Raw genomic sequence first — 13,900 nt, forward strand, 5'->3', positions numbered from 1 at the left:
TAGGATTTGGGGATCTAGGACTTCGTTGTGCAGAATGCTTGTACAAAGAGGAAGATGTCAGAATATCATTTATTTTGTGATATGATTGTTTTCCTTCAATCATTCGTCTTGATCGTATCTTTTCTTAGGGCAGTCTTACACGTGTTTTAGTCTTTGAATCTTCTTCAAGATGTCTTTCTTTGGTTTTGTTGATATCTTGACCTTGATCTAACGATTCTTGATTTTCAAGAATCAAACAATGTCTTTTTTATTATGGTTCAACACTCTTATTGGGTTGTTTAAATATGTTTGACAGTCCAGGCGGGAACAATATCCCTTTAAACCTAGTCCAACAGAGCGGGAATTGGCTTATGATTTAAGTCATGCTTCGATAGAGGTCACTCGGTATTTGCTTTCTTAGGTTTTTCAGTGGATATTTCATCCATCTCAACCTATTTTGCCAATCTTAATCCTGGGTATTCTCCATTTCCCTAAATAAAGCATGACGGGACTCCTTGGAATATGTCGCCTTTATTCATTTTCATGTTCTATTTAAGGGGCATAAAGTGATGGACTTTCAAAAAATAGAGTATAATTGTTGTTTGGGAATTGTAAGTGATAATATTATTTGTGGCACTCGTTCACTAATGGATACTCAACCCTATTTATCTTTTGTCTTTTGATTGTTAGATCTTCGTTTATTCATCTTCTAATTTTTTTAAGATAGCGCGCCTATATATAATTAAGTGAATCATTTCTTTACCTTTTTTCGCTTTCATTTCACTTGGATAGACTAATGTGTGCTCAAGTGTGCAGGAACTAAGATTATTATACTGATTGACAGACATTTATGATATTGCACCGAACATTGAATGAGAAGCTCTAAAGAGACAGATTTTGAAGATCAGACTCTGAAGAATCAACTTCTGGTCAAATCATTTTCTGATGATCAACACCTGAAGACTCCAGACTCTGATCAAGTCAGCTTCTGAAAATCAAGTCAACCTTTGAAGATTCAAAGTCTGAAGGATCAAAAGTTAATACTCAGACTCTGAAGGACCAGAACCCAAAGGCAATCAAAGCTCAAGAGTCAAGGAATGTCTAACAGATCACTATCAGTTTGTGAGGTCAATTTGTCATGTTCTGGTCATGTGAAGACTTAGCAAAAAGTTGCAGAAGCTTGAAGATTTACAAGTGATAATTGTTTTTGTAGCGAAGGAGTTTCAAATAGGATTGCAACGAGATTAACCATATCAAGAAGTTTTACAACAGATATGTTGATGCTTCTCTAAAAGATTCTCTTATGTTAGAAGTTCTCTCGAATAACTCTTTCATGGATTTCTATAAAAGGATTTGAAGATTTGGAGAAATATACAACCCACATAAAGTTGAAGGAGAAATATTGTTAGTGAAAAGCGATAATGACATAAAGATATTTTATTTTATACCACTCAATGATGTAGTGGTATAAATTTTAAAATTAGTTATTGGTTATTGTAAGTATTGAAATATTTATAATTACTAGTAACAATTTCGTCCATACGTACGAGTTCTAGTTTTTTACACACATTTGTTTACATAATATATTTATTTTAAATACAAGGTTAAAAATATATATTTAGATCAATAATAAATTTTTCATATATAAAAATATTTAGATCAATAATAGATTTTTTTCCGTAAATCATTTTTGGATCAAAAATATTTGATCATAAATATCATTTCTCGTATATAAAAAAATTTAGATCCATAAATAGATTTTTTTCTCGTATACAAATATTATTTTTGTTTAGGTATCATTTAAAAAACCCGTGCATACGCACGAGATCTGGTATGTTACAGCATTTGTTTACATAATATATTTATTTTAAATACAAGGTTTATATATATATATATATATATATATATATATATATATATATATATCAATAATAAATTTTTCGCATATAAAAATATTTAGATCAACAATATATTTTTTTCCGTAAATCATTTTTCGATAAAAATATTTGATCATAAATACCATTTCTCGAATATAAAAATATTTATATCAATAATTGATTTTTCCAGTATACAAATATAATTCTTTTAGGTATCATTTAAAAAACATGTGCATACGCACGGGTTCTGGTCAGTTATGCGTATTTGTTTACATATATTTATTTCAAATACAAGGTTAAAAAAATACATAGATCAATAAAAAAAATCCGCATACAAAAATATTTAGATCAATAATAGATTTTTTCCCGTAAATCATTTTTGGATTAAAAATATTTGATCATAAATACCATTTCTCGTATATAAAAATATTTAGATCAATAATTGATTTTTTCCCGTACACAATTATTATTTTTGTTTAGGTATCATTTAAAAAAACTATTGGATCAATAGTAAATTTTCATATATAAAATTTCCATATCATTTAAATTTAAATATTTAAATTGAATATTTGTGGTATTTTTTAAATATAATATAACTTTTTTAAAAAAAGATCTTGATTGCAAACATAAAAATAGAATAATTGTGAAAATACAATACAAAAATGACATAGTAATTAATACCGTACAAAATTTTGCACTAAATTAAATTTTATTAACTTATACCGTACAAAAAATTTATTAACTAATACACTCCATTAAATTTTATTAATTTGTACATACAAAAATTTTGCACTACTCTATTTTCTCTCTCTAGTTCTCTATTTTTGTACTCTTTTTTTTTTTACCATCATCTTAATCAATAAATAAATATTTCATCAATTTTTATTTACTTCTTTCTTCTTCTTTTTTTTTTCATTTATAAAAAGGGTATTTTTTTACGGTTGTTCTAAAATACTTATAAATAATAATAGTAATAAAAATTAATTAATTCTGCAATAAAGTGTGATGTTTTTCTCAATAACATATAGGGGTGTATATGGGTTGAGTTAGACTGGGTTTGGCTTAACCCGTTATTCAACTCGTTCAAACTTTAATGGGTTGTGTTTGTCGTCCAACCCGCAATTTCATTATCAAAATCGACCCAAACCGACCCGTTCATTTATGAGTTGGGTTGGGTTTGTGGGTTGTATTTTAAATTAAAAAATAATTTTTTTAATTTAAAAATATTGTAACACAATTCAATACATTTATACTCATTTCTAACGCACAAAATGGATGAAACACATCATATAATACTAGATAATATTATAAAATTCCACAAGACACAATATCTTTATAAAATACGAAAGTTGGAAATGATACAAAAGAAAAAAAGAAACAACATTTAGTCTAAGAATTACGTAAACTCATTGATCTAGTAATATTATTGGTGGAGAATAAATCTTTTTTGGAAAAATTATGGTTAGTACTGAGATAATAATTTTGTATTTTTATTTAAAATAATAATTAAAAAATAAGAAATTACTAGTGTCACATCAATGGGTTGGGTCAACGGGTCCGCGGGTTACAAAACCCAAACTCGATACCCGAACCAAAACTATATGGGTTGTTGCGAGTTGGATTGTATATACCCGTAAATGAATGAGTTCGGGTAATTTACGGGTTGGTTCGGTTTGGGTTAGCGGGTTCGTGGGTTGACCCGCACCGATGAACACCCCTAATAACCCGAATATAGCAGAGCTATTATTTGTTGCACTAAAAATGTTATGACTTGACTGGAAATTGCTGCAAGAATTATCAAACAATATAAGCTTCTTTAAAATACCAATTGAGTTCTCCTGTTAAAATTAATCAAGTAATAACGGTTCATACCAAAACATTATTGCGCATCTTCTTTACATCGAAGACTTCTCGAATCCAATACTCTTCGTCCTGATCCACAATGATAGGAGTGTTCATCCTGAAATTACAACAAAGCAAAACATAAACTCCATGCAAAAACATCCAACTGACATTCAAATAAACTTACTTCAATATAATATCAACCAACTAAACATTTACCTCTCGTTGTCAGATGATATACTTATGAATTCACGGTCAACTCTTTGACGGGGAAATGCGAAGAACCTACAGCCTTACCCTTCAGTTTGTCGCTTCCTCCAACATCACCTTCGTGACGACCCACTCTCTTGACTTTCCCTTTCCTTTCCTCAGCAATAACCACGCCTTGAGTCTTAAGATTCAACCTATCTTGGCTCTCCCAAACTCTCTTCTTTCCTTTCTCCATAGATTATCTGTCGTTCATCAGAGACCTGGTAACCTCGTGCACACCGCGTTTTCTGGAACCCCATCTGCACTTTGGGCACCACTATTCCTTAAACAAATAAAAAAACATAAACATCAACCAAGTTGGAAACATTCACAATGAAGTCAACTCACACCAATACTCGTGCGGGAGCACGGGTATCCCACTAATTGTCAAAGAAGAAAAAATAAAATTGATAAAGAGGACATTCACGTGACTTAATATTGAATAAACAGGATAGTTTTGGTATTTCTGAAAGACATTATTTTTTTATATGATAGATATGTAAGACATAGAGGTTTTCCCCTAGTGTAGGTTCATAACAGTTTGTCTGATATAGAATCGACCACTATGCACCCTTTTTTTAAATCATATTTTCATTTAATTTTCTGCATATATAATCAATGTGATCTGACCACATGTTCGAAGATAATCAAAGGGTGGTAGGTCCATCAAAAGACACATATCAGAGTTGAACTGACTAGTTAGAATTGGAGATGAAAAGACAATATTCATATAAGAGAAAACACCAAGGTAAGCAACACACTACAAAGTTGTCAAAAGACTACGATTACATTAATCCAAAACCCTTTGTTTCCTTCCTCATTAAGACAAGTCTAGGCCCCCTTCCTTCTCTTTATGTGTTTCCTTTTCCTTGTAATCACCACATGCACATGTCAGTCTCAAATTATATATTCTAATCATTTTTGTACGCACCTGCAGAGACTAATTCATCTGATAAATAAGTTGTGTATGAATGCAGAGACTAATTCATCTGGTCGAATAGGACTACAATAGACGACAAAACTCTGACTCATCACAAAGTTTCAAAAGTTTTCCATGCACCTATCCTTTTAAGGCCACCACATATCTCATATTCACATCTTTCATCATGGCACTAACCAAGAACCAATTCAACAACCTTGGATATCAAGCTCTCCCACCTATCATAACTCAAGATAATACACTTCATCATCACCCTCCACAGCCTGTTTCACCCTATGCTTTTCCCATTTTTGCCATTGTTGTTCTCAGCATCATTGCTACCATTCTGTTACTCCTCAGCTACATCACTTTTCTAACCAAATTCTGCTCAAACTGGAACCAAGTTAACCCAACAAGATGGATTTCGGTCCTCCGAGCTCGACGGAACGACGAAGATCACTTCATCGCATTGTCTCCTACACCATGGAACCGGGGATTAGACGAATCTGTCATCAGAGATATCCCATCTTTTCAGTTTATAAAAGGTGAATGTGAAGATCAAACTGTATATGGCTGTGTGGTTTGTTTGACTGAGTTTCAAGAACAAGATGTGATAAAAATCCTACCAAATTGTAACCATGCTTTTCACTTGGATTGCATTGATATTTGGCTTCAAACAAACTCTAACTGTCCTCTTTGTAGATCAAGCATTTCAGGCAATACAGCAAGTACTCCATTTGATATTATCATAGCTCCAAGCTCTTCTCCTCAGAATTCTTCTTCTCAGTTACTCTCAAACTTATCAAGTGATGAAGATTTTGTTGTCATTGAATTAGGTGGAGAAGAAAATGAGGTTCATGACTCAAGAAGAAGCATAGGACATAGTAGAAACTATCACTCTACAAGGGAAATGAAACCAAAGTGTCCTTATGTGTCCATCATGGGAGATGAGTGTGTTGATATGATCAGAAAGAAAGATGAGTTGTTTTCGATTCAGCCGATTCGGAGATCTTTCTCGTTGGATTCTGCATATGATAGACAAATGTTCATGGATGTTCAAGCCATTATACAACAAAATGAGGCTAGTGCAAGTGAGGATTGTAGTAGCAGAAGTAAAAGAGCATTCTTTCCATTTTGTTATTATGGAAAAGGGTCCAAAAATGTAATCATTCCATTTGGAGAATGATGTTTAATTCAAGATGATTTTCCATTTTTTTTCATATGTTTTCTGTTTTGTTTCAAGTTTTTATCCAAATGAAGTTAGATTAAGTCTCATAGTGATAAAATGCAGAAATGCAAAATGTACAGGGACATTTGCAAGTGATAGGGGTGACTTAGTGAGAGCCTAAAAAATGACGTGTCTGTGTCAACACGACACTGATGTGATGTAATTATGTTTGATTTATTTATTTTTTTCAAATTATTATTGACGTAGATATGTCATTATCGGTATTATGTCAAGTTTTCGTGTTTGTGCTTTATAGTTGATTACAGTTAGAAAAAAATTGCTTTTAGAGTTTAGTCCTTGCTTGAATTAGACTATCTTCAATGGTAGTTTCTTCTATTGAGTTCTCCACCTGTATCATTAATTTAATAATTAAATATTTAAAAAATTTGTCATGTCATAATAGAGTTGCATGGCAATGCAACAACTAAAAGATTGTAGTACCCAATCAAATTAAATTATGAGGTAAAGTTGTGAGACCCATATCAGATTTTTATTAAAATTAAAATTAAATAAATTCTTTTAATATGTAAGTTGCACCATTGGAGGTGCTCCTATGAGGAGTAGTTCTTTTCTTTACCTTTCTGAAGTTTTGTTTTGCTAGAAAGTGAATGTAAATGATTGTGAATGATTTTCAGCATATTATCTCTTCCATGTTTTTCTCTTTTTTACTTGGAACAAATAATAGACTGACAAGTTGTAAAACATAATGTTTCTAGGGTCCATCTTTCATGCATGCTTGATAGGGTCCATCTTTATGGCATTCATGCAGTCAAAATATCAGTAACAATTGGTTCAAAATAGATTATCTAGATTTGAAGATTAATTTTTTTTATAAAATCAAACATAGTTCAAATAATAAGACACTTGTTTGTTATAAGATGGATGGGCCGGTATAAAGAAGTTAGAGGGCAAGAGAGTGAGAAACCATAAGTAGCAGCATGAGAAATGTTATGTATGGAAATTATCATTGTTTCCTTTAGGCCACATCACAATGATATGGATATAGGGAAACAACATTATTATAGAGCAATAAATGTGTCCCTTATCTATAGGTTGAAAATTCAAAGTCTAGAGAATATCATTACACGAGGGTTGGTATTCCACCTCTATCTATGTCCCTATCAAGTCTCAATCATTAGTACCATCCTCATGTCATGGCTAGAGCATTTGGTAATGCCAAAGTAACTCATGAAGGGTACCAAGAAAATCAAAGGAATATAACGTCTTATTATGTAAATAACTTTGAACTTGAGGTCTTCTTTCTATGTAGAATGTGACTCCAACAAAGCTGCCACAAGTATTACCATTTATAAGTATTTATTTTTGAAGTTGAAGTATCAAAGATTAATGGATTGATGAACAGCATACATATTACTGATTCCATGTGCATTGCAAAAACTCACCAATTGTTCAAATAAGCTTCTTCTCATTATTGAGATTATCACTCCAACTATCTGTTCTTTAGTCAGCTTATTGGCATTAATAATCAATTACCAAGCATCAACATATGCAATAATTCTCTTTACAGTAAGTAGTACAGGGGAAGTATTACATCATTTGAAGAGGAAATTCCATTTTAATGTATAATGACAAACTTTTTAGTACTGAATCAGAATATAAAATACAAATAATTCAATGGCATACCCCAAGTTTATGATTGTGATTGTGATATAGCTATTAGGTAATTACCTGCGCAAATCTGTATGAAAATCTCAAAACCAGCAACCAATTCAGTCAAACAAAACTGGTAAACTGGTCAAATAGATGATATAAGCTAGCTTATTTCCATTATCAAACAAACGTTATACACCAATGGTGTTGTTGCAAAAGAGTATGTCTGCTAAACTGTCCGGGATTGACGTAATGGTATGTCAGGCTGGGAGACACCGGATGTTGCGGGAGTATTAGTAGGTAAGGGTGGAGCCTTCCTAGGACCCTCATTTGACATGGCACCACGTAAGGGTAGAGCCTTCATAGGAACTTCATTTGACAAGGCACCTCGGGCTTTTCTCTTTAACTGTTCAAGAAGTCGCAGAGCTTCTTTAAGTTCTTCTTCTGCACTTGCTCCATGGCTTTCCCAAGCATCAATAACTTGCTGTTGGAACTCGATTGCAAGGGCATGGCTGCAATTCCAATATTCAATATTTTAGAAAAAACATGGATTTATCCCTTTGAGAAGAAGACATGTATCAGTTGGCAGTTAAATTAAACAGGTGAATATAGTAACACATTATCCAAACAAGGGACAGAAACAAGTTTGCTTGTTCCATTCACACAGTGGTTTAACAACCAACTCATACATAGAAGGTAATAAAACTTAGCGTGGTAAATGATAAGAGCTATATGAGAGGTAGACACAGAAAACAAAAGAGTTATGAGCCTAGCATGAATAAGAGCTTGTTTGGAATGGCTTATTTGAGCTTATCTACTAACATAAGCAGTAGTAAGACAGTTTGGGAGAGCTTATGGAAAGAGTTTACGACATGTCCATAAGAAGTTTTCAGCTTATGTCCATAAGTTATATAAAAACAGATTAACTTTATTTTATCTTTTGTTATAGAAATAGCTTACCGTAAGCACTTATATGATAAGCGGTTATGTTATAAGTGTTTACCCAAACATAGCCTAGTTTTTCTTTTGAAAGCAGTCAATCAACATAACAAGGACACAAAAGCAGGCATATTAATTATATATAGCACCACTTTTTATCAGAAATTTGTTAAAGTTGAATGCATGATAATTCCTCCACCTAGAAGTTTCACAATAACTGTTCCAATGGAATCTGGATTGCACAGTTATAGGAATACCGTATATGTCCCTAGGTTAAATGCTTAAACTGCTAGAGCTACAGAAAATGAAGCACATCGTGTATAATTTATGACAAGTGTAACCAACACCGATATTTTTCCAAATCAACAGAATAAGAGAAACAGTATCAACGTATGAATGAAGTCAAACCAATAAAACATCCCATACCTTCCCATCTCACCATAAGCCTTTGAAAGGTTTTGACATGCCTCAATTGTATCAGCATGATGTGGACCAAGAGAAACATCCATGATATCCTTTGCTACAGCAAACATCTGCGCTGCGGATTGTGGTCTATCCAACTCTAAATATGCTGCTCCTAAATTGTTGTAGATATAACCCACTCCAAAATGTTTGGGACCAAAGCTATCTTTTAACCTTTCGGCAGCACTTTCCAAATAAGGAATAGCCTGCTTCACCTTACCAGTCAGCAATAATAACCACCCGATTCTTGCAGATACACTTCCTTCCGAATGCTGCTCTTGCGGGAGCTTCTCAAGCAAACCTAGCGCCCTCTTCAGCAATGAAATTGCAGTTTCGAACTCGTTCATTGTTTCATATAACATGGATATCTCCGAGTACGCCTCAGCAACTTCCACTGGCGTAACCTGTTCTCTTTTATCAAGAACCCCAAGAGAAATCTCTAAACACCTTTTACAATCTGCAAACTTTTCCTGATTACATAAAGCTTTTGCCATCGACACTAGCACAAGAGCTCGACTCTCACTATCCTTCTCAGTCTGATTTACAACATTCCTCAAAGTACCAACAGCCTCATCATATCTTCCCAAAGCGATCATCATATTAGCAGCATCAACTTCCGCGCGCAACAAATCAGAGTTAAGATTCCAATTCTTCAAAATCCTCTGCGCCAAAACATTCTGCTCCAACGCCTTTTCATGTTCCTCCAACCCACTATACACAATCCCAAGAAGCTTCCTATCATGCGCAACCTCCACCGAATTCATCCCCAATTGTTTCACATGTATCTCCAACGCCTTCAAACAATACGGAAGCGCATCCGTAAAATTCAAAACCGCAACATAAGCTTCCGCTAAATCCCGGTTACCTTTACCCAATTCTCCACTATCCTCCTCAAAAGTCATCTCTTTAATCTCTAAACACTTCCTAAGATTCTCCAATGCCTCTTCCCTCCTCCCCATAGCAGTCTTAACATTAGCCAACTCAAATTGTACAGCATGCAGCACAGGCCTAACATCATCAACACAAACACCCTCATCCTCCAACCTACCCAAAACCCTATTAGCCCTATTAAGAAACCCTAAACTATCACTAAACCTATTCAAACTATAATTAACAGACCCCATTAACTGCAAAGTCATAGCAAAAGGCAAAGAGGGTTTGTTATCATTATCAAACGCTTTCAAAGCTCTGTTAGCAAAGGAAAGAGCTTTTTCAGGATCCTCACCTTCTCGATCAAGTTTAAGCCCAATTTTCAAAGAAGCTAAACCAAGCTCTTTCTCGTTGAATACAACTTCCATGTCACTGAATGCTTTGAGCATTTCTTCGGTAGTTTCCGCTGACTCGAAAGCCTCTTCAAATTGTGATTTTTCAGCGATTTTTCGCTGTCTTGAGGAGATTTGAGAGGGTTTGGTGACGAGGGTGTCCATGGTTCGAAATGGGGTGGAGGTGAATTTGTTGGGTTTGATGAATGGGTTGAAGGGTGCATTGCGGAGAGTGGAGTAATAAGATGAACGTCGACGAGCGAGGTGAGAGAAGAACGCGATCGAATTCCAGAGTTTTCTCATGATTCTTTTGCCTTCAATAAACCTTCGCAAAACCCTCTTCCATGGAGGTAAGGTAAACACTGTAATAAACGATTAAACGCTGTCGTTTTTACTTTGCTACATAAAAATTGTGAACAATAAAATATTAAAAAATAATCATCATTTTCTACTAATAAAAAAATCATTGTTGAAAATTTTATAAAGGAAAAGAAAAGAAGAAATCAAGGAAAGTTAATAGGTGAATTGGTTGTGTCTTATAGAATCGGATGAAGTGGAGTTTTTAGTGGAGAATATGTTTTTTTAGAGGGAGAACGAGTTAGTGAATGTTTTTTTTTGTTGTTCTGCAAGGGGTTACGCTCTGCCCTGGTAATGATAGTTGGTGGGGACAGTTGGGGAAGAATAGGGCATATTCCAACCCCAAGGGGTCAAGCTTTGACATATAGATCCCTTGTGGAGGATAAGCTCCGCCCTACTCTTCCTCTTAATATGAGGGGTCATGTTTTGTCTTTTATTTGGGTGAGTTGGGCTTCTTTCAAGATGGTTGTTTTCTCTTGGCAGTCTCTCCATAATAAGTTCCCTTCTAGAGCTAATGTGGCTAAGCATGGGGTTCTTTTAGATGATGCAAGGATGACTTGTAGTCTTTGCGGAGATGTCTATGAGTCGGTATCCCATTTATTTGTCATGTGTAATATAATTTTGACTTTATGGTTATATTGTTATATTTGTAAAGGGCCTGTATAGGAGATGACAGTAAGTCACCCCTAAAAGACGACATTAATATGTCGCCCTCAGATACTTCCCTATTGCCCAATTATGGGAAACATGGGATAAGACGTTTATGGGGCAGAGAGAAGTCAGGAACAGTAACTGACTCGCGTTCCCTTGTAAATAGGGATTAAGCTGTCCACTATTTGACTATATGAGCAGCGGCCTTTTCCAAGGAAATCCTAGGCCCAAAAGGCCTTTATAAATATTTCTCTCCCGTGGGGATAATGACAGCTCTTAAGTCATACAAATCACACCCCACGTACACATATACCTAAGTTCCTCATTCAATAACAGAGTTTATCACCTCACGTGAGCGAGACCTCTAAACCACTGTAAAACACCACCATACAGGGCATCTCGCCACTATGGGCAAGCCCTAACAACCATACAACACTATATACCTACTATGGCCTCTGAGTCCCCTGTCATTGCAAGAGGAACACGCACACCTATACTTTTTGACCAGTATAGTGGCGGTCACTATGGGGCCCCAGTAAAACTAACTTGGATCATACCTTTACTCTAACTCCTCACATCTCCCCCCTGAAGATGGCCGACAAAACTCTACATTACAACACAAACACCATTGTCGAAGGTTTCGCTGGTGGAGGAAGTTGTGGCTCCTTCCAAAGAAAATACACAAGGTAGGTGCTTGCAGCAAATATGATATATCTTGGTTTCCCAAGGGCGCGCGAGGGAAAATAGGAGTTAACATCACCTTTTTCGAGGAGGACTCCCTCAGAATCGGCCCTCACGATAATGAACAGTTGGACATCATAGTGCAATATGGCAACTGGGATATCAAGCGAATGTTCCTCCTGGACGCTCCTAAAATAACGTTTATGTAGAATCATGGTAACTACTACTACAATGCCATGCCCTTAGACCTCAAGAACGTTGGCCCCACCTAACAACGGCTCATGGACGCTATATTCACCCACCAAATAGGGCGAAACCTAGAGGTTTACGTCGATGACATGATAGTTAAGTTTATCGAAGGGTGCAGCCATGGAGAAGATTTGGTAGATGTCCTGCAGTCTGTCAGGAAGTATGATATGCGCCTAACCCCCCCCCCTCGGGTGCTCTTTTTGGGTTCATGTTGAAAAATTCCTAGGTTTCATGCTAAAGAGGAGAGGCATTGAGGCCAATCCGGATAAATACCAAGCAGTAATCACCGTGAGAAGTCTCATTAATGTGAAGGAGGTACAGCAGCTTACAAGCTGCCTTGCCGCCCTATCTCGCTTCCTCTCCTACGCAGGCGACAAGACCTTCCTTTTCTTTGCTTCCTTAAAAAAAGAAAGAGATTTAAATGGGTTGCCGAGTGCGAGAAGGTTTTCACCAAGGTAAAGGACTTTCTCACATCGCCCCCATCCTCACTCGTCTGAGCGAAAATTCGTCACTATTCCTCTACCTCTCTGTCACATATCTGGCGATGAACTTAGTTCTTGCCCAGGAGATAGACAGGACAGGGAGGTTTGTGTAATTCGTAAGCAAAGTGTTCATATGTGCCAAAGCACGTTGTTAAAAAATCAAGAAGCTGGCGCTAGTCGTCGTCGCGGTGAGGAAACTTAGATCGTACTTTCAAGGTCACAAGATCATGGGGAAAACCAACTATATTGTCCATCAAGTCTTGAAGAATCCAAATCTAACATGAAGGATAGTATCTTCGATAGTGGAACTCAGAATACGACATCCAATACGTCCTTAAGGGAAACATCAAATCACAAGTTCTGAAAGATTTTGAGGCAGAATTTAGCTCGCCTGAAGACAAGGAAATGCCCCTAGAGTGGGCACTATCTCTAGATGGCGCCTCCAATATGAAAAAAAATGGAGTCGAAATAGTTATGGAAGAACTTGGCGACATACTCCCTCCGACCTTATTTATAAACAAAGATTCATTTTTTAGGTTCATTGAGTAATGAATGTATCTAAGAAAGGAATCTAAAAAGGAATCTTTGCTTATAAATAAGGCCGGAGGGAGTACTAATCGAGCAGGCGTTAAAGTTCGAGTTCACCACTAGCAATAATCATACGCTAAACTTCGTAAGCAGCGTGTTCAGAATGATAGTTTATTGGAAAAATATTTGCATGAAAACAAACATAACATGTGGCTTTACAAACAACCAATCACAATTTTTTATTAATTAAAAAACAAAATTAAAATTTTCTCTCTCCTACTCAATCACAACCACCTCATAAATCTAATTAAAAAAGATTAAATTTAAAAAATAAATTTAAAATTTTCTCTCTTCTTATCGATTGTTTCTAAACCTAAGAATTTAGATTCGTATTCGTGCAAGTTTTTCTCCAATTTATTGTTAAAGAATATATTTCATCCAATAAAAAAATGAATGTTTAAAAAAAGTATTGATAATATTTCTCATCCATAAAATTATATTTTTACTCTTCTTATAAACTTGTTTACTCTCTTTACAAACTTGTTTATGTAATTAATTTTTATTAATTATTACATGCACTTAAG

At 35.2% G+C, this 13,900-nt stretch overlaps 2 protein-coding genes across 2 annotated transcripts; one reads left to right on the forward strand and one right to left on the reverse strand.

Moving 5' to 3' along the window:
* Positions 1-4,654: 4,654 nt before the first annotated feature.
* Positions 4,655-6,086, forward strand: LOC131619163 (RING-H2 finger protein ATL16-like). The gene has a single exon (XM_058890294.1). The coding sequence runs from the start codon at positions 5,054-5,056 to the stop codon at positions 6,050-6,052; it is 999 nt and encodes a 332-aa protein (XP_058746277.1). The 5' UTR covers positions 4,655-5,053; the 3' UTR covers positions 6,053-6,086.
* Positions 6,087-7,522: 1,436 nt separating this feature from the next.
* LOC131644479 (protein KINESIN LIGHT CHAIN-RELATED 2) lies at positions 7,523-10,723 on the reverse strand. The gene is made up of 2 exons (XM_058914985.1): positions 9,071-10,723; positions 7,523-8,217 (listed from the first exon to the last, which is right to left on the reverse strand). Exons 1-2 carry the CDS (start codon positions 10,669-10,671, stop codon positions 7,935-7,937), a joined length of 1,884 nt encoding a protein of 627 aa, XP_058770968.1. The 5' UTR covers positions 10,672-10,723; the 3' UTR covers positions 7,523-7,934.
* Between the last annotated feature and the right edge of the window lie 3,177 nt (positions 10,724-13,900).

This window comes from Vicia villosa, linkage group LG1, assembly GCF_029867415.1.
Source record: "Vicia villosa cultivar HV-30 ecotype Madison, WI linkage group LG1, Vvil1.0, whole genome shotgun sequence".
In the NCBI taxonomy this organism is placed as follows: domain Eukaryota; kingdom Viridiplantae; phylum Streptophyta; class Magnoliopsida; order Fabales; family Fabaceae; genus Vicia; species Vicia villosa.

What these genes read in the sequence shown, in the direction of transcription:
- LOC131619163 (XM_058890294.1), top strand. Translation starts at nt 5,054, where the DNA reads ATGGCACTAACCAAGAACCAATTCAACAACCTTGGATATCAAGCTCTC.
- LOC131644479 (XM_058914985.1), bottom strand. Translation starts at nt 10,671, where the DNA reads ATGAGAAAACTCTGGAATTCGATCGCGTTCTTCTCTCACCTCGCTCGT. An exon ending in GCTTATGGTGAGATGGGAAG is followed by an intron (nt 8,218 to 9,070) that starts GTATGGGATGTT and finishes TTGGAATTGCAG; the next exon opens with CCATGCCCTTGCAATCGAGT.